At 45.5% G+C, this 24,603-nt stretch overlaps 2 protein-coding genes across 7 annotated transcripts in view; both read right to left on the bottom strand.

Annotated features, from left to right (window-relative positions):
• Positions 1–9,379, bottom strand: part of LOC143785349 (uncharacterized) — a 46,102-nt gene extending 36,723 nt beyond the window's left edge. For 2 of the 6 annotated variants that reach the window (XM_077274115.1, XM_077274117.1), the window contains exons 1-5: positions 9,103–9,379; positions 6,544–6,876; positions 4,776–5,072; positions 984–1,268; positions 732–818 (exon numbers count right to left, since the gene is read on the bottom strand). In XM_077274115.1, coding sequence (XP_077130230.1) covers positions 732–818; positions 984–1,268; positions 4,776–5,072; positions 6,544–6,802 — 928 coding nt within the window. In that variant the 5' untranslated portion in view covers positions 6,803–6,876; positions 9,103–9,379. Of the gene's footprint in view, positions 1–731; positions 819–983; positions 1,269–4,775; positions 5,073–6,543; positions 6,877–8,655; positions 8,977–9,102 lie in introns of those variants that run through there. The other 4 variants (XM_077274113.1, XM_077274111.1, XM_077274112.1 and 1 more) reach the window with 4 other exon arrangements.
• Positions 9,380–22,668: 13,289 nt separating this feature from the next.
• LOC143785346 (uncharacterized) overlaps positions 22,669–24,603 on the bottom strand; it is a 42,521-nt gene continuing 40,586 nt past the window's right edge. The window contains exon 8 of the mRNA XM_077274108.1: positions 22,669–24,500. Within this exon, the coding sequence (XP_077130223.1) occupies positions 24,418–24,500 (83 nt within the window). The 3' untranslated portion in view covers positions 22,669–24,417. The remainder of the gene's footprint in view (positions 24,501–24,603) is intronic.

Here is a 24,603-nt window from a genome sequence, read left to right as displayed (position 1 = left end):
TATAAATCGGCATGTATGGGGTTAATCACGTTGTGAACCTGCCCGTCTCCTGAAATTCACTTTGCTGGGCTGAAAACCAGGGCTGTGAGGTCTGAGTCGGTGTCCATTTTGGTGGAGTCGGAATAAAATGGGCCGACTCCGACTCCTAAGATAATAATAAATTGGCTTCGGTGCAGGATGTGCTGTAAATGTTTTCATAAAAATTTGGGAAAGTTGTGAAATGTCTTATTTGTTTTCTATTCCTGATGTCAGGATCTTGGGTTTCTATGAGATGAATCTGTGCTGCAGTTTTATGTACACGCTCAGTGAGGCAGTGCTGTGGAGTCGGAGTTTGAGTTGGAAGTCAAGGAAATTGAGGAGTCGGAGTTGGTGGTTTGGTTTGGCTTACCAATTCCACAGTGGTGCTGAAAACTCACTAAGGCACCAGATTACAGCTGCCTATAGAAATCTATGGAGAGGAGGGAGCAGAGTGAGCGAGACAGAGATAGAGATTTTAGCCTCTCAAGTGCTTAATTCACAGCTGCACTTCTCAGTAGTCCTGTATAATTCCCACCATGCTGTCTGAGTGCTGCATAGAGATAAGAAAGCCGGAGTCCCTAATACCTGTGTGCTGCGGATGGGACACACCATAGCTAGTCTCAGTATGGTCTGATTCACCACATGCAGATGATAAGTACATTAAGTTGCAAATTCCATGTTACATTTTGAATCCAGTTTTGGGTTTGTTTTACCTTCTCTCCAGAAAATCTTAATTCCCACATATAGTAAGAAGATGAAAGTTATAAAGACCAAAAACGGTGCTGGTATTTCAGTATCAACTGCAAGAAGAGACATTTAGTTAGTAATTTAATATATTGTCCGTAAAAAACAATCAAGACTAGCTAAAATATGAAAAATTAACTAATGCTGATAGGGGTTTATGATTTTCAATCTGGATATGGTAGAATATCTCCATTTACCGTCATAAAACTATTAAAACTCACGCAGAAACTTCAGCCTTTCGGTCGTACCCTCTCGTATCGTAGAATGATGGACGCTGCAAGTGTATTCAATGTTGCCATCGGTATATGTCACATTAGTCCCGTACATGGCCTCTAGGGAATAGGTGCCATTAAAATTTCTCCATTTATCGATCTTGCAATCCAAGAGTTCTCCACCTTTCTTCATGGAGAGGTTCAGATCATCAGGATAAAAGCCTGACACCAGGCAGACCAAGGACGAATTCTCCTGACGGTTGCTTGAGAGGTAGAAGAAGACCTCTGGCTGAACTGCGAAACAGTGGGATAGAATAGGACAGAGGTGAAGATGAGGTTCGCAAGTAAAACATTTCACTAGAAATGCTTTAATATAGAAATAGTCCTTCATAACTAACTGATGCCTTCTACCTTTCTAATATTGCCAGCCTTGCATTTTTAGATCAGTTGCAGATGAATTTTGGAAAGTGTTTTGAGCCAGCCGAAACCAAAGGTGGACCCAAAAAAACAGAAGAGGTGAAAATCTTTCATTTATGTTTTTCTCTCCATTGCAGAGGGGTTTTTTTGCTTTACATCATTGTATTAATATCTGGTAACTTTATCCTGTGATTACTCTGATACTATTCAGTTTCATGAAGAAATACAGTGGGGAAAAAAAGTATTTAGTCAGTCGCCAATTGTGCAAGTTCTCCCACTTAAAAAGATGAGAGAGGCCTGTAATTGACATCATAGGTAGACCACAACTATGAGAGTCAAAAGGAGAAAACAAATCCAGAAAATCACCTTGTCTGACTTGGCAAGATTTATTTTGCTTATTATTGTGGAGAATAAGTATTTGGTCACCTAAAAACATGCAAGATTTCTAGCTCTCCCAGATCTTTAACTTCTTTAAGAGGCTCCTCTGTCCTCCACTCATTACCTGTAGTAATGGCTCCTGTTTGAACTTGTTATCAGTATAAGGCTACTTTCACACATCAGGTTTTTTGCATCAGGCACAATCCGGCGAATGTTGGAAAAACCGGATCCGGCGCAGATTGTGAAAAACTGATGCAACGGATCCGTTTTTTCGATGGATCCGGCTAGCATATCTAGATTATTGGATAAAACAAAATTTGGTGCATGTTCAGTTTAAAAAAACGGAATCCGGCGCCGGAATCGATCATTTTCCGGATCCGGCACCTTCCGGCTCCCATAGACTTCCATTGTAGCAAACAGCCGGAAGTGCCGGATCCGGCGCTTCCGTCTTTTTCGCCAGAGACAAAAAACGTTGCTATGGACGTTTTTTCCTGAAACGGCAGATTTGCCGGATCCGGCGAAAACCGAACAAAACGCGATGTCATCCGGCGCAATCCAGCACTAATGCAAATCTATGGGAAAAAAACTGGATCCGGCGGTAAACATTCGCCTACATTTTTTTAAATGTAGCCGGATTTAGCCTGACAGCGAAAACCTGATGTGTGAAAATATCCTTAAAGACAACTGTCCACAACCTCAAACAGTCACACTCCAAAGTCCACTATGGTGAAGACCAAAGAGCTGTCAAAGGCCACCAGAAACAAAATTGTAGCCCTGCACCAGGCTGGGAAGACTGAATCTGCAATAGGCAAGCAGCTTGGTGTGCTGAAATCAACTGTAGGAGCAATAATAAGAAAATGGAAGACATACAGTAGAAGACCACTGATAATCTCCCTCGATCTGTGGCTCCATGCAAGATTTCACCCTGTGGGTTCAAAATGATCACAAGAACAGTGAGCAAAAATCCCAGAACCACATGAGGGGACCTAGTGAATGACCTGCATAGAGCTGGGACCACCGTAACAAAGGCTACCATCAGTAACACACTATGCCCCCAGGGACTAGATCCTGCAGTGCCAGACGTGTCCCCGTGCTTAAGCCAGTACATGTCCGGGCCCGTCTGAAGTTTGCTGGAAAGCATTTGGATTATCCAGAAGAGTACTGGGAGAATGTCATATGGTCCGATGATTCCAAAGTAGAACTGTTTGGTAGAAACAAAACTCGTCATGTGTGGAGGAGACAGAATGCTGAGTTGCATCCAAGGAACACCATACCTACTGTGAAGTATGGGGGGGTGGTAAAATCATGCTTTGGGGCTGCTTTTCTGCAAAGGGACCAGGACGACTGATCCGTGTACATGAAAGAATGAATGGGGCCATATATCGTGAGATTTTGAGTGCAAACCTCCTTCCATCAGCAAGGGCATTGAAGATGAAACATGGATGGGTCTTTCAGCATGATAATGATGCCAAGCACATTGCCAGGGCAACGAAGGAGTGGCTTCGTAAGAAGCATATGAAGGTCCTGGAGTGGCCTAGCCAGTCTCCGGATCTCAACCCCATAGAAAGCCTTGGACGGAGTTGAAAGTCCGTGTTGCCCAGTGACAGGCCCAAAACATCACTGCTCTAGAGGAGATCTGCATGTGAAGACTAAGGGTATGTGCACACGCTGTGGATTTTGCTGCGGAACCGCAGCGTTTCCGCAGCGGTTTCCCATGAGTTTACAGTACAATGTAAACCTATGGGAAACGAAATCCGCAGTGCACATGCTGCGGAAAAAAAACGTGCGGAAGCGCAGCGGTTTATATTCCGCAGCATGTCAATTCTTTGTGCAGATTTACACCTGCTCCAATAGAAATCTGCAGGTGAAAACCCGCAGAGGAAACCGCAATAGAACCCGCGATAAATCCGCAGTAAAAACCGCAGCGGTTTTGCACTGCGGATTTATCAAATCCGCTGCGGAAAATTCCGCAATGGAATCCGCAGCGTGGGCACAAGCCCTTACAGGAAACCAGAAATGAAACAAAAGACTGCCGCGCTCTAACACAGATGAATGAACAAATAACTGCGTGACAATGCCCACCTTGTTATGCTTGTGTTCACACGTGTCTGCACAATCCCGGAACTAAAGCAGCAACACCGAGTCGGTGTGCCCAGAGTCACTGGTGTATCCGCTACCTTTGCTGGGTCTGCAGATGGGGAGCGTCCTCCCTAAACACCATAGGTGGCTCCTGGAGAGCTTGCGTGTGATGAACGGCGGTATGCCTCGGCCGAAGGCGCCGCCGTGTGAGAGCGGGGTGTGCGGGGGGCGTGGTTTAGCGGTGATGTCACCTGTCCGTAGAAGACGGACATGTACAGGGGCCAATGGCAAGCTCTCCAGGAGCCACCTATGGTGTTTAGGGAGGACGCTCCCCATCTGCAGACCCAGCAAAGGTAGCGGATACACCAGTGACTCTGGGCACACCGACTCGGTGTTGCTGCTTTAGTTCCGGGATTGTGCAGACACGTGTGAACACAAGCATAACAAGGTGGGCATTGTCACGCAGTTATTTGTTCATTCATCTGTGTTAGAGCGCGGCAGTCTTTTGTTTCATTTCTGGTTGGTCATTTGTTTGGGCAGGTCTGCACATCCCACCTGCCTGGGTGCCAGCAGCTCACACAGTACAGTAGATTAGGACAGCGCCGGTTTACCATTGTTGTTTTCAGTGCCTTACAGGAAACGTTTGACCTCTGTCATTGCCAACAAAGGATATATAACAAAATATTGAGATGAACTTTTGTTAATGACCAAATACTTATTTTTCATCATAATTTGCAAAATACATCTTCCAAATCAGACAAGGTGATTTTCTGGATTTGTTTTCTCAATTTGACTCTCATAGTTGTGATCTACCTATGATGTAAATTACAGGCCTCTCTCATCTTAATTAGTGGGAGAACTTTCACAATTGGTGGCTGACTAAATACTTTTTTCCCCACTGCAGGTAACAAAGTGTTGGGATCTTACCTCCGAAGGTAAGCTGAAATGTTTTCTTGAGTGGAGGAAATATTTTTGGCACAACTTCACAGGAGTAATGAGCGTTGTAATCACCAAGGACAGGAGTAAAGCAGAAGGAACTTTGCACTATAAAGCCGAGAGTGTCATTGCCTTCTACCCGCTGTGGGGCGGAGGTGCTGAGGACCGCTCCGTCTCTCATCCACTGGAACGTAACGTCAGGAGATGACAGGTTATTTGCTGAACACTGCAACTCGTTAGACTTGTTCATAACGACTGTGGTTCCCTCAAGGCTTATGTGACGAAATTCTGGAGAAAACATAACATGTAGACCAAGAAGGAATAACGATGTAGTAATATATGGTAATATTATTATTATTATTATTATTATTATTATTAAGACTGGCACTGCCCCTCAAATAAGATTTCTATAAAGATCTGTCACAATGTAGTTATTTATTACATAAATAGAAAAAAACCGAAACTTATCTTTTTGATAAGGGCATGTTTGTCAAGATGAAAATCACATTTGGAAGGTTTTACATATTTGCATTTTATCGATTTGCACAAAAAGTTCTCTTCAGTTGCGTCAAGAAAACTGTATAGTTGGGTGTCTCCTTCAGCCTCCTTTTAACCCCTTAGTACAAAATGACATACATATACATCAGCGCTGGGGTCAACGTATCTGGAGGGGGCTCAGGACGTGAGCCACTTCACACCCAGTAGACATAACTGACTCATGTCTCCAACAGCAGTGACTGGAATTGAGCTCTGATCGGTGCAGTTAACCATTTAGATGCTGCTATCAATCTCTGACAGCTGCTTTAAAATGGAGCTGTTGCTGAACCACTCGCTTCCCTTGGCCCCTACAACGTGGTCAAGAAACACAAATGGGTTATCTCTGCATCAGGGATCTTGCTGAAGGCTTCGGTCCCTGCCATCTTGGTACTCCCGTGAATGTGAGACCGTAATTTGAACTGTATACTGCACTGTTGTATTGCAGTGTATATGATATGTGATCAGACGATCACAGGTTCAAGTCCCGTGAGGCAACTAAAACAAATAAAGTTTTTAACTACAGGCAACAAGGTGTAAACAAAAGAAAGGTGTTAATATCTCAAGAACGGCTGCAAACGTTAATAGGCAGTAAATTGCAAAAGTGCTTTTATTTTACAAGCACAATCCCACAATGTCCATCTAAAAAGATGGGCAGAAGCCTTTAATGAACATTTACTGTACATAACTAGCAGCAGGTCCTCCGTGCATCGAATAACAGTGATGTAGTTATAAGACCTGCCCATCAATATCTGGGAAACACTTTACATTTATAAGAAAGCTCAGAGCGTGGGACCTTCAGGACAGTAACCTTACTGGCCTTCTAGGTGATTAGTTGGAAGATGTTGGGAATTGATTGTCAGATGACATCAGACTTGCCAATCCTTAGCACCTCAGGAAGGTCGCACCCCATTATTCCTTCTGATCAATGGCATTAAAACATGAAGGTGATACGTGTTTTCATATACAACAGACCAACAAACTACAGCTCACTATGTCTGCATGAGGTCAAAATCTTACCACTGTGACTGAATGTTAGCAAACTATTAAAACATCTACGTCTCTATTATCTATCTGTCTCTATTATCTATCATCCATCTATCTATCATCTGTCGGTCTTTTTATCTTGTTGATCTAAAGTTTTTAGAATTTTGATATAATGAAAACATTTTTGGTGTAATTTGGAGTATCACAATAGTGAGTTAGAACTTGACGGGACACTTACCACTAACAATCAGATTGACAGCGTGCGTCACCTGCTCCGATCCCAGTCGGATACTACAGGAATATAGACCGGCATCGTCCTGCGTAACAACTGGTAGAGATAGTGACGCGTCTCCCTTCGCCAGCTGTTCTTTGGAGATGTGTGCACCAGGTCTGAAAGCAGTGATTGTGTCCACGTATGATAACACTTTTTTTCCGTCATGCTTCCAAAACACGTGCACCTGCGCAGGATCCACTGGGGTCACACCCGAAGAAAACATACATTGCAAGACCGCCGTGGTCCCAGGCTCAGACGTAATGGGAGCATTGGAGGTGGTGACCTGTAACTGAGCACCTGGGAGACACAGACCATTATAGACCATTACAGACAGTTACAGAGCGATATTGTATGCATCACTATAATAAATTAGGATCTTGAGTCAGAACAATATAGTTTGTGGTGACACCAGGGGAACAGAGCCAGAACATCCGACAGTGTGTGACATAGACATTTCTAGTGGTTGGCAGTGATTGTACTGCAATATTATAAGATCATCTTATGTGGGGATCTTCAGTGTATACGGCCAGACTGCTGTTAAGGGGGTCTCCAGATTACAAATCCAGACTGCGGTTATGGGGGGGCTCCAGATTATAAATCCAGACTGCTGTTATGGGGGCTTCAGACTACACATGCAGACTGTAGCTATAGGGTCATGAATAAAAAAGTAGAACATGGCAATTTCGGTAAGTTGGTGCATAAGTAGGATAGTATCCCATAAACTGTTTAAAAACTTGGCACTAAAATGTGATTCTTAAGGATGAGAATTTATTGTGGAAAAAATCCAAAAAATACGAGATGTTTCGGTCTGTAATTCGGGAAATATGAGACTTTTCGTTCTGTAACTCGGAAAAAATTTGACTTTTCAGTCTCTAAGTCGCCCTTCATCGGTCTCTACCTGGATTAGAGAATGAACACATATGCTGCACTGGGAAAAGCCATGCGGTATCCACCGCTATGCAGGAGATGGTTTTTCCTTGTGTCTGGGGATTCTGCGGATGCACCAATATCAGTGGGAAATGCTCATTAAAAAAATTACAGATTGTGAATAGAGATGGGTGAACATGAACAGTAAAGCTTGGCATCTTTACCGAAACCTACTGTTCGGGCACGGACACCGAACACGGACTTCACCCGGAAGTCCGCGTTACTGTTCAGGTTCAGCAGCCCGAACACAGGGTGTTTGTTGTGCTATCATGTGCATGACATCGCGGCAAACACTGCTTCTGATTGGTGGTAAAATCATCACCTCTGGTCAGACAGCGGCACTTCCCACGCTGTTAAATAGCAGTGTGAGCCCGCAGCTGTGATCGGATGTCGGCTGATGGGACTACCGCTCTCATCATCCACGCCTGCTGCCAGTAACAGCGCTGAGAGCGCTTGTTGTGTTTGAATATAAAAAAATATATATTGTAAATAAAATACATATATCTTAGGTTCACATCACCACAAGTAAAAATGAGAAGCAAAACAACTTTTCAATAATATATTTAGAAACAGTTGTAAAAGCTGCATAATTAGAAAAGTGAGTGAGGTTACACCACCATGTCCACAACGTTGCCTTTGAGTATCTGCTTATTTAGGAACAATATAACTGCGCACATCTGACTGATGCCATCCGTCTCCCATAGCCTCGTGTCCTAAAAAAAGCCTCTCTGTAATGTATACCCGTTTACTGGTTGGCTGTAATGATGAGCTTTAATGTTGAAAACTTATAAAGCTTAACCCTTGGGATAGGATCTTGGAGATAGGAATATGAATTAATAAAATCATTGTATTCCCCAAAATATAACAATACCATATTCTCATGATGAATTCATCAGGCCATGTACAATTCTCATTTAACATAAAAAAAACCTGTGACATCATCGTCATCCATGACATCAGCGATGACACGCTGCAGGAGACAGCAGTACTCAGCGTCAGATCTGGAGGTACAAGTGTGTAGTATGTACAGACCCTTTCAGGAGGAAACCGATGAATGTGGGTGAAGACCCTGTACAGACTATACGGATGTCATCATAGTATGTGCAGATCTCTGCAGAATGGATGCATCCTCATTAAAGCCATACTCACACACAGCTGTCACCAGGAGCAGCAGGATCAGGAGGAGGGAGGACATGGTCACAGAAAATAAAGGAAAGGAGCAGGGCCTCTCAGATGTCCTACAAACCATTGTCAGTCACATCACAACCAGTTACACCGCCGTGTCTCCTCCTACAGGGGCTGGGAGACCTCTTATGAGTGGTTCAGGATTGCAAGCACCCATGTAAGAGACATAATGAGGATGGATGAAGGCCGCCTGCATGATCTGGGGGGAGGGGAGAATCAGTAGCCTAGCTACCAAGGCGGCAGTGGGTGCCGTCATTCCCGGCCCACCACTCACAGGGACCCACCCAGAGCTACACTACCCTTAATTATATCAGAGTGCACCCACCGATATAGTTAAGCTCTGTGGTAGAGCAGGGAGACACAAGTGGCCAGAGAGGCAGTAGCATATGCCTCCCCCTGCCGACACTGTACCTGTTTGCTGTATCCAGTATACAGCAGACACTCCCACATTGTACGCTTAGTGTCAGTGAGCCTGTCTACTGCAGAGCAGTCAGGACCATGGCGCTGCTTCTTCCAGCATCCAGAGAGGAGCAGGACAGGACTCGGTGCTGTAAGTAACAGCTCACACTTCTGCCTGTACTGGCTGCAGGTGTCTGCACTGTGCAGGGAGGAGGTGGCAGGACGCTGCTCCTCTCCTGATAAGCCCCGGATGGATTCTTGTGCTGTATCTGCAGTCTCTGAGGCACAGAAAAAAACAAAAAAATTGAGCTTATCTTGAGTTGGTACACATGCAGAAGTTAAACGCATGTTCACATTGGCCATAAAACATTAAAACCGACAAGAGAAAAAGTAAGCAAAAACCCTGATGTAAGTAAGTAAAAAAGCAAAAGTGCATTTAAATAACACAGAGTTTTTAGTAATACTGTTTTTTTTTTAATCAAAAAATAGCACAAAAGCCATCCCACCGCGTCAAGGTAACTCTAATCGGGACAGTCCGACACTAATATTAAAACTTTCTGAGCTAGAGATTGTATATAAGGCTTCCCCTGTCTGGCGTTCCCTGGTTGGACCCAGCCCTTTTGTCTGCCCTTATTCACACTGAGGTCAACATTGACATATGGTAAGGTTTTAATATTAGACAGTGTTGGACTGTCCCGCTCCCCCTGTGAAACACCAGACCCGGTACCGAGTACCCCACAGCCCTGGCAGGGCGACTCATCATGGCGTCACGAGCAGGATGGACCGACCCGAAAAATCGGGTCTTGTGCGCCTAAGAGACTGTGTTTAATTGTGAGACTGTACACTGCAACATACCACCAAAGTTGCCCCCAAAGCCGCCACCATTACAGTGCCACGAGGAGCGCCGGAGAAGAAGGGCGTGCCATCCTGGGCGGGTCCAACAGAGCGGCGCAAAGAACATGCCTGCCCCTGCCAGCACTATGATGTGAGGAAGTGCCGGAAAGCGCCATGGCGGAGGGAGGTGAGTGGACACCGGAGCGTGGGATGGAGCAAGAGGACTCTCCCATCTGGAGTCTGCAAGAACTATACCAGACATTGTTGATTGAACCGGACCTCCTGCGGAAGGAAAAAGAGGAACTCACCTGGAAGCTGCGGATGCAGATGGAAGCTGTGGTCAGGTGGAAGATGGCCATCATCGCAAGCCTTATCGGACGTCTGTCGGCAGCCTCGTCTGGTCTGGAGCAGAAAAGAAGATCCGGCTCCCCGGAGCCAGAAAGTGACGCTGCTGCAGGAGCCGGAAAGTGAGATGCTGCTGAAGAAGACGACAACACCGCAGTCTGTCCAGCGACCAGTGACTGCAGCTTCAACAGTGGAGCAGATCAGCACCGGAGGGACTGCATCTGAAGCAGGTATGAGGAACGACCCTGCCCCGGTGACTGACTCCGCTCCAGCGACTGACCTTACCGCGGCCACCGATTGTGCCACGCTGCACACCGACGAGTCACTGGTAGGCCAACTCCCAGCACCATCAGCCCCTTGACCTGGTTGGGGCCATTACAACGTCCTCTGGGATCATGACTCTGGTATGGGGAAGCAGCAACCCCTGGCCCAGCAAGCACAGTATGAGAAAAGAGATATGCAGAGCCATCAGTCCCCAGATACTGAACTAAAACCATTTTAGTCACCTGTTGTGACATTTGCAGAAAGCTTTTCCCAGTCAGGAAACAGTAGCCACCGTCCAGATCTACCCTGGCAAAGGAGATAAACAGTTTTGCTTGCAAATTTGAACATGACTGTGAATAGCTAAAAGTTTAAAAGTTGGTTACCTAACCAAGGTTCTGCACTAAAAGTTTAACTGTTTCAAAAACTATGAATCATGAACTGTGCATGATCAAAAACTTTCTTGTAAATAGTTTGCACTTTCTTTAAGGTGCTTCCTACTGGTTTTACAAAGAAGCTTTAAAAAGACTGCTTCTAATATTACTGTGAAAGTTGCTTTGTTTTACAGAGACCTGAAGAAAAACCCTTTTGGCACGGCAGGATTCTGACTCTGGATACACGCCTTGTAGCCCGCCGAAGCCCTACTTTGGGGGTTAATGACGGGTCCCTCGCATCGTTGCTGCTGTTATAAAGATATTAATTGACTTGAGTATTAAATTACACTACCTCCATATTAAAAGACTTGAATATTGTTTGCACCCTTAAAGGGAATGTGACTTGTTGCACTTTGCTGAACTAATACCTAAAGTTAGTTAGAATTATACTTTATATGCTAGAAAGTTAATATATTAGTGAGGTAATATACTGAATAAAATTGAAACTTGAACCTAGATAGTGTTGTGTGCAGAAAGTAATAAAAATGTCAGATGTTGCACTGTTGAATCAGATGGGTTTGATATAGTATACCCGGAAGGTCATTTCATTTCATAGTTAGTTAGTTATCATACTGTTTTATATTGTTAAAAGTACACGTATCATGTAAATATGTTCTTGTAACGTTCAAATGTCCACACCTCCCATAAAGAGAAGCTCCAGTTTGCATTATTAACTTGTTTTACATGTTTTATAGCATTTCAAAAATTTGTATGTCTTTTTGCTAATTTGTATTGTTGTTCTTCTTTTCCATTTCCGGGGGTACTGGATTTAAAGGGGGGGGGGTGAGGCGCCCTAGGGTCCCGGTCGTCACAGTAGCATTGCTTTCCTCACGGGGAGAGTGATGTTACATTTGGAGGCAAGAAGGGATAAATGTGACTAGGTAAACACAAGCATGCAACACATTCACACTCCAGGCCACCTGGAAAGAGACATACAGAAAGCTGAATAGATTGCAGTGGGCGTGCAGGAGAGAGAAGCACAGGAGAGGATACCAGTGGGAGACCAGCCACAAGCAGGCTGCCTCCTGAGGCGCAGAGACCGGTACCTGGAACAGCGAGGTTGTAAGAGCCTCTACGATTTACATCAGAGACCGGCAGGACAGCTGAACTCCAAGTTACCTGTCTGCCTTAATACCCAGGAGGCACGTTGACACCCATAGATCCCGGGGCATGCTAGAGTCCCTATAAACAGGCTCAAGTCACCAGTCATACGGGTTATGTCCTATCATATACGGGGGACAGAGAGAGAACATCTGTGAGGACCTTATCTGAAGCCATAGGCAGTAAGGGACTACAACACCACGACGCTAGAAGAAGACTTTGATTTCCACCTGTATAAGGGGACTCCTAACTTGCCTCCAAGCCGGCTGGACCCTGCCTGCCCTGTGATCTGGTGCCCTGGACTGTGGCTGCCTGAAGTCTTCAGTAAACAAGGTAAAGAGACTGCAAACCTGTGTCCTCTTTCTTTACTGCGCCTTTATTCCCTTTAAAGACCTTTCCCTTTTACATGGGCGCCCAGGGCCACGGACCGGGTTGCCACCGTGACATCCCCCTGTGAAACACCAGACCCGGTACCGAGTACCCCACGGCCCTGGCAGGCCAACTCATCTATATCCTCATCTGTGGGGTCCTGCAGCCGCGGTCACGTCTATCAGTGCACATTACTGACCAGTCTTGTCAGTATATATACTGTACCTTGGATTTATTTATATGAGATCCACACAGACATTGGACTTATAGGATCCTGACCACGGCTACAGGATATATACACTCACTGGCCACTTTATTAGGTACACCATGCTAGTAACGGGTTGGACCCCCTTTTGCCTTCAGAACTGCCTCAATTCTTCGTGGCATAGATTCAACAAGGTGCTGGAAGCATTCCTCAGAGATTTTGGTCCATATTGACATGATGGCATCACACAGTTGCTGCAGATTTGTCGGCTGTACATACCAAAGATGCTCCATACAAGGCAGGATGGATCCATGCTTTCATGTTGTTTACGCCAAATTCTGACCCTACCATCCGAATGTCGCAGCAGAAATCGAGACTCATCAGACCAAGCAACGTTTTTCCAATCTTCTACTGTCCAATTTCGATGAGCTTGTACAAATTGTAGCCTCAGTTTCCTGTTCTTAGCTGAAAGGAGTGGTACCCGGTGTGGTCTTCTGCTGCTGTAGCCCATCTGCCTCAAAGTTCGACGCACTGTGCGTTCAGAGATGCTCTTAGGCCTACCTTGGTTGTAACGGGTGGCGATTTGAGTCACTGTTTCCTTTCTATCAGCTCGAACCAGTCTGCCCATTCTCCTCTGACCTCTGGCATCAACAAGGCATTTCCGCCCACAGAACTGCCGCTCACTGGATTTTTTTTCTTTTTCGGACCATTCTCTGTAAACCCTAGAGATGGTTGTGCGTGAAAATCCCAGTAGATCAGCAGTTTCTGAAATACTCAGACCAGCCCTTCTGGCACCAACAACCATGCCACGTTCAAAGGCACTCAAATCACCTTTCTTCCCCATACTGATGCTCGGTTTGAACTGCAGGAGATTGTCTTGACCATGTCTACATGCCTAAATGCACTGAGTTGCCGCCATGTGATTGGCTGATTAGAAATTAAGTGTTAACAAGAAGTTGGACAGGTGTACCTAATAAAGTGGCCGGTGAGTGTATATAATATAATAATATATATAATATAATATGTATAATGTAAAGCGGTCCTATAGCCAGGGTCAGGATCCTATCAGTCCAATGTCTGTATGATCTTACATCAGTAAATCCAAGGTTGTAAACACAAAAACCCCATTATAAAGCCTTTTATGAAAGAAAAGTTATGGATGAGTTTATACAGTGTGATAAATAGCCAGACGGAAGAAATAGAAAACACAAGTAGGTGTGTATAGAAAATCACATATGGATGCAGACCCCTGAACATATACTCAGTCTAGACAACAAGACCCGAAAGGGGGAGAAGGGAAAAAAAGAGCAGACGAGCCAGGGGGTGTACTTTCTTGTAATATTCTACCTCCCCCTCTTCTGGTTGCCTGCTTTCCTTTTCCTTTTTGGGGTCTTGTCCAGACAAGAGTATTTTTTTAGGGTTACCTGGATACATTCAGCATGGGAGCTAATGCGGGAGCCGACCGGAAAGAGCGCGAAGCAGGAGAAACGGGTGCCGCGCTGCCAGAGGAACGCCGGTAGTGAAGTCGCCTTACAGCGAAGCCAGAAGTGAGGGCGCCGCAAAGTGCTGGATGGAGCACCGGAGGAACCGCTGCAGACTCCGGAGAGGAGACCCCGGCTTTTACCATTTTAGCAAGGGGGAGAGCCATGTCTGACCCTGGAGGAGGATTGGCGGCGGTTGCAGCCGCAGGCCCCATAGTACCCCAGGCCCCGCAGCAGATGCACCCGTAGGCCCAGTGATGCCCCCAGGCCCCGATGTGGACGCAGCCGCAGGCCCTATACAGCTACCAGGCCCTGCAATTCCCCCAGCTCCAATAAGCTAGCCGGACCCCACCGCAGCTACAATGCCCATAATGCCGCTGTCCATGCTATATGTTCCTGGAGCGGTTTGGCTTCCACAGTATTCCGGAGAGTCCCATACATTAAATGACTTTAAGGAAAGGCTCTGCAGCCTATTTGAAGTTTATCCCCCGACAGAGCATCAGAAAATTAACATCTTAACTGGCCAACTAATTGGTGCGGCCCTAAGGGAGGTAAAATCCTGGCCAGATGTGGAAAACAGGACTGTGCAGTAGATCTTTGCTAAACTCAAAGTCACCTTTGACATCCGCACCGCTGCAGAAATAAAAAAAAAAGTTCTGGTTTAGGCAGAGAGCACAAGACAACATACGGGACTATGCCCTCAATCTGCAAGAAGCACTACGGGCTATAAAACAGGTTGACCCTAGCAGCGTACAGGATGGAGATAGACTCTTAAAAGAGCAGTTCATTGAGGGACTCCTGTTCAGCACCCACAGGACCCAGCTACGCATCCTGGCCTTGCAAAACCCTGACCTGGACTGTGCACAATTTAAAGACAGGGCCATCCTGGTGCTGCACGAACCTCAGCCCAGCCGCACAGTGCCCCCTAAGTGTCCAGCCCTTACGTACCACCAAGAGGTGGCATCATATCCACAGGTCCCTGTTGATGCTGATGCACAGGTCCTAGATGATGATTCTTCCACAGACCTACGCCTCCAGGTGCAAGAGCTGACCAAAAGTGTTGCTGCATTAGCCCGGACCATACAGTCTCTACTGGAATCCCCTAAGGAGAAGATCTAGCTGGTTTCCAGACCGGAGGATGTCCCCTGGCGATGACAGGAGGATCCTGCCGACCAGAGGAAGAGACGACGACCGCTATCATCCAGATGGACGACCCATCTACCGCCTCTGCAACCAGGCAGGACATTGCAAGGTACTGTCATTTAAACAAGCGACCCCTGGGGCAGAGGGACAACCCCCAGGAATAGGACGACCAGGCCCACACAACTGGTGAGCCAAGTACGTTGGAGGATTACCAGTTCTCCCCATTGTGATCGACGGCATCCCGATGAACGCTTTGTTGGACACCAGTTCTCAGGTTACAACTATGTCTCACATTCTTTATAAGCATTATTGGGCTGACACAGACATTACCCGCGGCCCAGATAGTGATCTAACAATAGTAGCCAGTAATGGTCAGCCTTTGCCACAGGTGGGGTACAAGCAGGTCAACATTAAAGTGGGGCATGTAGAATTAAAGTCCCAAGGAATGGTGATTGTTGATATTGACCGACGTGAATGTAACCCTATGATGACCATTTGTACTAATGTTATTGAAAATTGTCTTGCCAAGGTTATTGTCTTATTACAACAGGTGGCTTAAACTGCTGGTTCCAGTGAGCAGAGAGTCCTACAAAAGGAAATCAGAGCCCTGGTATAAGATATGCCACACTTGCCAAACTGTTTACTGTTGATAATAATGTGATACAGGCAACAGAACCCTTGGTCCCAACCAACCAACCGGAGGACAATGGCTCTGCAGGACAAATGGAAGATTGGTGTCAGAAATTACACGTGGGCACTGACTCTACCCCATCACACCAGAAACAAGTTTCTTACCGGGTGGTCCATGTGTATGAAGGGATATTCAGTAAACACAATCTAGATTTTGGGCAGGTAAAAGGGGTACAACATCATATCCCCATGGGAAGTCATCCACCCATTAAGGAGAGGTACCGGCCTGTACCTCCAGCTCATTACCAGTGTGCCAAAAGTATGTTGCGAGAGATGGAGACTGGGATAATCAGAGATAGTTGTAGCCCCTGGGCAGCTTCATTAGTCCTCGTCAGGAAAGAGGATGGCACCATGAGAATGTGTGTAGATTATAGGCTGATAAACCGCATTACACACAAGGATGCATACCCGTTGCCTAGAATAGAAGAGCCATTATCTGCCTTAAAATCTGCTAACTACTTTTCCACCTTGGATCTCACCAGTGGGTACTGGTAGGTTCTCGTAGCAGGGGCGGATAAGGAGAAGATGGCCTTCACAACAACAATGGGTCTTGCTGAATTTAATTACATGCCATTTGGACTGTGCAACGCCCCAGGAACATTTAAGAGAATGATGGAGTACTGTCTCGGGCACAAGAACTTCAAAACCGTCTTGTTGTACCTGGACGATGTCATTGTCTTTTCCAAGACATACGAAGACCACCTGAAGCACCTAGCCGAGGTGTTTGAAGCCCTGTCCAACTTTGGTCTGAAGGTGAAACCATCTAAATGTCACCTATTGAAACCCAAAGTGCAGTACCTGGGCCACGTGGTAAGCTCTGAAGGAGTGGCACTAGACCCTGACAAGGTCACCATGATCAAGAACTGGCCGAAACCCAGTAACATCCATGAAGTCCAACAGTCCCTCGGATTGGTAGGCTAATACAGAAGATTTATTAAAGACTTCACCAAGATAGCCGCACCACTGCAAAGACCTGTTAATGGGCCAATCTAAGAAAACCAAGGGTAAGAATACTCCGTTTGACTGGAACGACAGGCTGGAAGGATCCTTCACTCGGTTGAAGTTGGCTCTCATGGGAGATGAGGTACTGGCCTACCCTGAATTTGACCAACACAAATTTTGTACACGGACGCCAGCAACGTGGAATTGGAAGCAGTACTGTCTCAGGTACAGGAAGGCAAGGAAAGGGTAATTGCTTACACCAGCAGGAAGTTTCGCCCTACAGAAAGGAACCCCGAAAGTTATAGTTCCTTTAAGCTGGAGTTCCTTGCCATCATCTTGGCGGTAACAGAGAGGTTCAAGCACTACCTGGCCTCAGCAAGATTCACAGTTTACACGGACAACAATCCGCTGGTCATTTTGAGACGGCAAAACTAGGTGCCTTGGAGCAGCGTTGGATGGCTCAGTTGTCCAACTATGAATTCACCATCAAATACTGTGCAGGGCACAAGAATGCCAATGCCGACGTGTTATCAAGGATTCCCAACTTACCAGAGGTGGAAGAGGATCCAGAGGTACTGGAAGAGGTAGAGCTACTAGCTTTCCATCGCCCTGGAGCAACTCAGAACTCTCATTATGTGAGGAACAGGTGCAGTAACAAGCAAGAAGCCATGCTAAACCCAATGCCCCACCATGGATGGGCAGAGACCCAGGACAGCGACCCCGCGATCCGTCTGGTGAAAGAGCTGCTGACGCAGGCAGATTCACACCCTGGTCCAGATGATCCACAAGAGACACAACAACTGTAGAAGGAGAAAGGCCAATTATTTATCTACGATTGTAAGCTGTCCCGGAGAAACATCGACCCACACACTCATGAGTTAGTCTGGCAGATAGTGGTCCCAAGGCAAGATGCGCCAATGGTTTTGGAAGCATACCACGATGGAGCAGGACACTTCGGATGGAATAAGTTGGAGATCCTGCTAAGTGGAAGGTTTTACTGGATTGGCATGAGAAAAGCCATCGAAAAGTGGTGCCGAGAGTGTGGCCAATGCAACCTGCGCAGAAAGGACCGTGACAGCCAGAGGGCTCGCTTACAGCCCATAGTCACCAAACAGCCACTTGAACTGGTGGTCTTAGACCACGTGAAGCTAACTCCAAGCCGGTCAGGCTATGTGTACGCTTTGACTATTGTGGATCATTACTCCAGATTCCTGGTAGTTGTACATGTCAAGGACCAGACAGCAAAGACAGCAGCCAAAGCCTTCCAACAGCACTTCTGTAGACCACATGGATATCATGAGAAGATACTTACTGACGAAGGCCCAGCCTTTGAAGCGGACGTGTTTCAAGAATTCTGCAACCTGTACGGATGCAAAAAGATCAGAACAACACCATACCACCCGCAAACCAATGGAATGTGTGAAAAGATGAACCAAGTAGTGATTGACTTACTGAAGACCTTGCCTTTTCATGAAAGAAACTTATGGCCAGAAAAGCTACCAGACTTGGTAGATTTGTACAACCACATTCCAGTGAATTCCAGCAACTGCACTCCAGCATACCTGATGAGAGGAAGATCTAGTAAACTACCAGTTGATCTAGACATGGGTGTCCTAACCCCAGAAAATACCTCACCTGATACAGATTGGGATACCGAGAGACAACAAAAGTACCGCAAAGCACAAGAGTGCGTCGAAAGAAGTCTATCACAAGCAAGACAAAAACAAAAGAGACTATAACCAACATGCCCCTTCAATTCCCTTGTCACCAGGTGAACAAGTGCTAAAACCTAAAAGGAGAATGCACAAACTTGACAACCAGTGGGAAGCAGAACCGTACACTATCCTACCCTCAAACTTCGACAACACAAAAGTATGCCTTATAAGTAAAGATGGAGGAGAAACTTCAACTGCAGTATCCAGAGATCACCTTAAAGTATGCCCTGACAAACTGAGGAACAAAGAAGAAAATCCAGGAACTTCTCAACCCATGGAAAAAGAAAAAAAGATCCATACTGTTCTTGGAGATTTTCCCCAGTCTTGGACTCAAGCACATCAGGCTATAGTGATGCCTGTCTTGACTTTTCCCCAGCTGGAAATACCAGAACAAAATGTGATTCCAGGCCATCCTGAACCAGAAGAGACTTTACACCAGCAGGTTCAAGCAGCAAATGTCACCCCAGCAGTGGAAGCAGAGAATCCACCCTCTGCTATTGGTGAAACTGTCAGACCTATGGTGAATCTGAGAAGTCACAGACAATTACCCAGTTTACCTACACAATGCAGGCCTACAAATAGTACATCCACTAGCAGGTACACAACAGCAAACATGTTAGACCAGGAATTATGTAGGTCTTCTCTTAACACCAAGGGTCAAATCCCAGCCCGTTACAGAGACTGTCAATAATTGGTGTTATCTGTTTGAAATGTTTGCATGTAATTTGTTGCAGGTTTATAATGGACATTGAGGTAATGGACAGTGGATTACCCAAAAAACTGTTTTTGTAAATAATTTGGCACCCTCAAGGTGCACGCTGGTTCTGCCCACCTGGCGTGGTGAACACCGGGTCTGGATATGCCTTGTAGCCTGACCAAGACCTATGTTGGGGGTTCATGACAGGTCCCTCGCATCAGCATTGGTAAATTTGTGAACAAGGACACCCTGGTATAAAACCAGATTTACATTTGTAAAAAGTTATTAACCTGTTTTGATGTATTTCAAATGTTTTGCAAAAACCCGTTGTTTGTGTTTTCCTTTCCCAGTCCAGGAATACTGGATTTAATGGGGGGGGAGGGGGGATGTGGCACCCCAGGCGTTCGGGTACCACAGTAGTGCTGCCTCCCTCTCAGGGAGGGTAGTGCTATGCCTGGAGACAAGTGAGATTCCCTTTGGCAGGTTATCACACACACAACACCGTCCAAATCCAGGCCATGGAAGTGGAGCTCAAAACCCTGTTTTAGGGCACTTTCCCTGGATAAAGATTCTGGTTTGGAGAAGGAGCTAGGCTAGTCTGGAGCAAACAGTGAAGGGATAGGAGCAGAGGAGAGACTAAGCTCAGGGAGGCTACAATAAAGCCTCCTAGGAGCCACAGTGCAGAAACCGGGAGCCCGAGGCTGTGGGGAGCTGTAAGCCCCATGGCAGAACCGGAGGGCATAAGACTATGTAAATTGCCCAAACCACACCTGAGGCACAGCAGCAATTTAGAGCCTGGAGTCACCGTGTAAGAGACCCCAAGAGTACAGCTCAAGCTGCCTGCCGTGCAGGTTTTGTTCCAGGACAGGAGAGAAACAAAGGAGTACTTGGCTAGCAAACTACAGGTAGCAAGGTACCAGAAATCCAGCGCATAGTGGGAGGCTCCCACCCTGAGCTGCCAAGGGGATTTTGCTTGTTTTTGGGCTGCCTGGACTCCTTCTGTACCTGTTGCCGGTACCCTGGACTGTGGATTACCACCTTCAGTAAACCAGGTAAAGACTTTACCACAATGTGTCCTCTACTTATTCGATGGCTTATACCATCTGGCCCATATACTTTGGGAGCCCTGGGGACCCTCCTTCACCTGTGGGAAGTGCCACCATCACGGCTGCATCAACATCCCCCAGAGGACCCCTTTAAAGCAGCGTCGGTCACCCTGACCGAAAACCACTGGTGGTGTCCCAAATGTACTACATCATACCAAACCCCTTTGAGTCCCAGGGCCACGGACCGGGTCTCAGCCACGTGACATCCCCTTTAAGACCAGTACCGAGTACCCCGCTACCCTGGTGGGCGACTCACCATCATGATTTTTAAATACTTTTGTAACATGCGCAAAATTGCATATTTTACATTTGTTTGTCCCATATTTAACAAAACCCTTGTATTTTAACCAGTTGTGTGCAGTGGGTCTTAAAGAAAAAAGTGCATTCCCAATAGTGGAAGCTCATCTAGATATAATATTTATTCCTGATTCCAGGATTTTGGCTAGAGTATCATCTTTATGTAAGATTGGTAGACACTTGTGAATGATGTTTTTTAGATTGGTGCGCACACCCCTAGCGACATAGTTCGCATGTAGCAGAAGCGCTGAGCCTCCAGACCGGCAAACATCACATACCCTTGTGACCATCTGCCGCACCCCACGGACGCACAGTCCTGACACACAAACGGACCCTGAGCACCAGGCACCTTAAATCTCCCTCTGAGACACTTATTTGAGGAGAAAATATCCCACACTACTGAACCAGATTGTTCTGATCAGTTTTGGACCGAAAACGTTCCACAACTATTGTCTGGATGCATAATAAATGAACACACGGTTTTTCAAAAAATCTTTGAGTGCCAAGTTATTTTGGACATATTATACCTCATGTTAGTGATAACATTTCTTCAACAAGACTTGTTTATTTTTGGAAAAAACGGAAATTCGACAATTTTCAAACTTTTATGTTTTGTGCCTTTAAATCAGTCATATCACACAAAATAGTTAATAAATAATGTTTCCCACATGTCTACTTTACTTCAGCACAATTTTGGAAACAATTATTTTGTTAGGAAGTATTAAGGGTTAAAAGTCGACCAGCGATTTCTCATTTTTCCAACAAAATTTACAAAAACATTTTTTTAGGAACCGCATAACACTAAAGTTTTTTTTTCAGGAAAAATTTTTACTTTAGACCCATTTTTTATTTTCACAAGGGTAACAGGAGAAAATGGACCAAAAAATTTGTTGTGCAATTTCTCCTGAGTACACCGATAGCCCATATGTGGGGGAAAAGTACTGTTTGGGTGCATGGCAGGGCTCGGAAGGGAAGGAGCACCGTTTGACTTTTTCAATGCAAATTTGGCTGGAATTGATGGCATTCACAATATCGCATTTGGAGAACCCCTGATGTGCCTAAACAGTGTAAACCCCACAATTCTGGCTCCAACCCTAACACAGCTCTAAACTCAACCCTAACCCCAACTCACCCTTAACCCTAATCCCAACCCTAACCCATAACACAAACCTAACCTCAACAGAACACCAACAAAACCCTAACCCCAACACAACCCTAATCCTAACATAACCCTAACCCCAACACAATGATAACCCTAAAACAACCCTAATCACAACCCTAACCCCAAGATAACAACCCTAAAACAACCCTAACCACAACCATAACCCTAAGGCTGTGTGCCCACATTGCGTTTTTAATGCATTTCTGCCGCATTTTTTGCAGCAGCGGAAACACTGAAAAACGCTTAAAAAATGCATTCCCATGCAATCCTATGGGATTCCGCAGTTGCTGTGCCCATGCTGCGAATTCTCCTGCTGCGAAATCGCATAGCGGTAAAATATGCAGCGTGTTCATTATATCTTCGGAATCACGGCGATTCCGCAGCCATAGGATTGCATTGAAATGCTCACTTTACGCGTGTGGCTATGCCCACCATGCGTAAAGTGAGCGCTTCATGTGCGGATGGTACCCAGGTCTGGAGGAGAGGAGACTCTTCTCCAGGCCCTGGGACCCATATTCATATAAAAAATAATTAAAATAAAAAATAGGGATATGCTTACCTTCTGATGGCCCCCTGAGTCCTCCCGGCTCTCAGCGGTGCACGCGGCAGCTTCCATTCCCAAGGATGCATTGCGTGAATCACCTGAGATGACGTCGCAATCACGCAACTGTGACATCACAAAGGTCCTTCGCGCTAAACATCCCTGGGAACGGAACGTACCGGGAGCGCCTCTGAGGAGATCAGGGGCCGTCGTAAGGTGAGAAAAACCATATTTTTTATTTTTTCTATTATTTTTAACATTCTATCTTTTACTATGGATGCTGCATAGGCAGCATCAATAGTAAAAAGTTGGTCACACTTGTCAAACACTATGCTTGACAAGTGTGAGCAACCTGTCAATCACTTTTCCAAAGGATGCTTCAAATCGCCTGGAAAACGCAAGCATTCTGCAAGCTAAAAACGCTTGTGTTTTGCAGGAAAACGCATGCGAATTACGCATGCTTTTTACCCATGGCAGGGAGTTGCGGAAATGCTGCGGACATTTCCGCAGCATTTCTGCAATGTGGGCACATAGCCTAAAACAACCCTTGTCACAACCCTAACCCCAAGATAACCATAAACCTAAAACAACCCTAACCCCAGCACAACCCTAACCCAACACCCCAGCTCTCCCCAACACCCCAACCCTATCCCCAGCTCTAACCCCAACCCTAATCCTAACTACAAAGAATGAAAAAATTATTTATTTTTTTCATTTTATTATTTTGCATCTTACTAATTGAGTGACAAAGTGGGGTTTGATTTACTTTTTTTATTTTGATCACTGTGATTGGGTCTATCACAGCGATCAAAATGAACCAATAGGAAAAAATCTATAGTTTGCTGGGTGCCGGCCAGCAGATCTCGGGGGGCGTACTGCGCATGCACCTGACATTTTCTTACAGGAAGATGACGTGGAGGGCCGGGAAGCGGAACAGGAGAATACGGGAATGGCGGAGGTACCAGGGAGGCTCGGGGGACCCCATTTCTTTCTCCTCCGGTATGGTAGATCATATCAGAGGACAGAGAAATTAATGGAAAACCGGACTTTTTTTTGGTGATTGTCGTTATTCAGTGAATAACAGCGATCACGTCAAAGGGGTCAGTAAAAGCCGACCCGAATCATGTTCTCCGGGGTCTCGGCTACACACCGGAGATTTTATGGCTCTGGGGGGTGCTATACACTTATTTCTAAGCACTGCCATTAAAAGCAGCACTGAGGAATAAGGCCCCAAAACTGCTGCCATTAAAAGGTGTATCGGTGGCCGTTAAGGGGTAAAAATATTAAGGAGGCTGTCCGCTTTCAGAAAACTTTCTACTCTAGCAGTGTTAATTATAAAAAACAAACTGAGTATTAACCTACCCAGGTATATCACCTGCTGTCTGTCACTACTCCACTCTCTGCTGCATTGACACCACGTTAACAGCACTACAGCCAACCACTGAGCTTGTTTTTTAAGCCTTACCCTCTTCATTATTAGATTTAGCTTATTATTTCACAAGGGTTTTTCAAGACCCGTTTTAATTATATTTAGTGACATCTTTTGATCATTTTCTTCCTTTTTATTTATCTTACAGCTTTGAATTTCAATAAATACAATAAAAAGTTGCAATGGTGTAAATATGCCGTAAACTTATTGCGGCAAGACAAGACGCACCAATACATGAATTCTGTCCATGATTTTTCCTACTGTGAAGAGTTCAGGTCCTCAGTTGTACTCCGTACTGTGTTTGTCCACTTTCTGATTAATACTTTAATTACATTTTATTGTATTCTCCATGCATGATAATGTAAATCTTCATGTGCACAGATCCAGGTTGTTACATTAATAATACAATGTAGAGGACTAACAGGCTATACACAATCTATCACTGTGCTTGTATCTGAAGTTGGCAGTCTTTTATTATTTTGCTGATGTATCTCAAGAGTGTTTGGCCATTCATCCCATGTTGTCAGTTCTGGAAGATGAAGAGCTAAGATCCAGGCGCACATAGAGGTTAGCCGTCACATCTCTGTGATAACACTTTCATCGAATGCCCGGAAACCCCAGTCCTGATATGTCCGAGACCAGTGATTCTTCTTTGGTTCTATGAAAAATAACACAAACACATTTATGTGAGTCTACAATTATTATTTTTTTCTTATATAGTAACTATGCTAATAACCAGTGCCCTTTGTAAGAGATACAGA

Source organism: Ranitomeya variabilis, chromosome 7 (assembly GCF_051348905.1).
Source record: "Ranitomeya variabilis isolate aRanVar5 chromosome 7, aRanVar5.hap1, whole genome shotgun sequence".
NCBI lineage: Eukaryota > Metazoa > Chordata > Amphibia > Anura > Dendrobatidae > Ranitomeya > Ranitomeya variabilis.
This window is presented reverse-complemented; position numbering and strand designations above follow the sequence as displayed.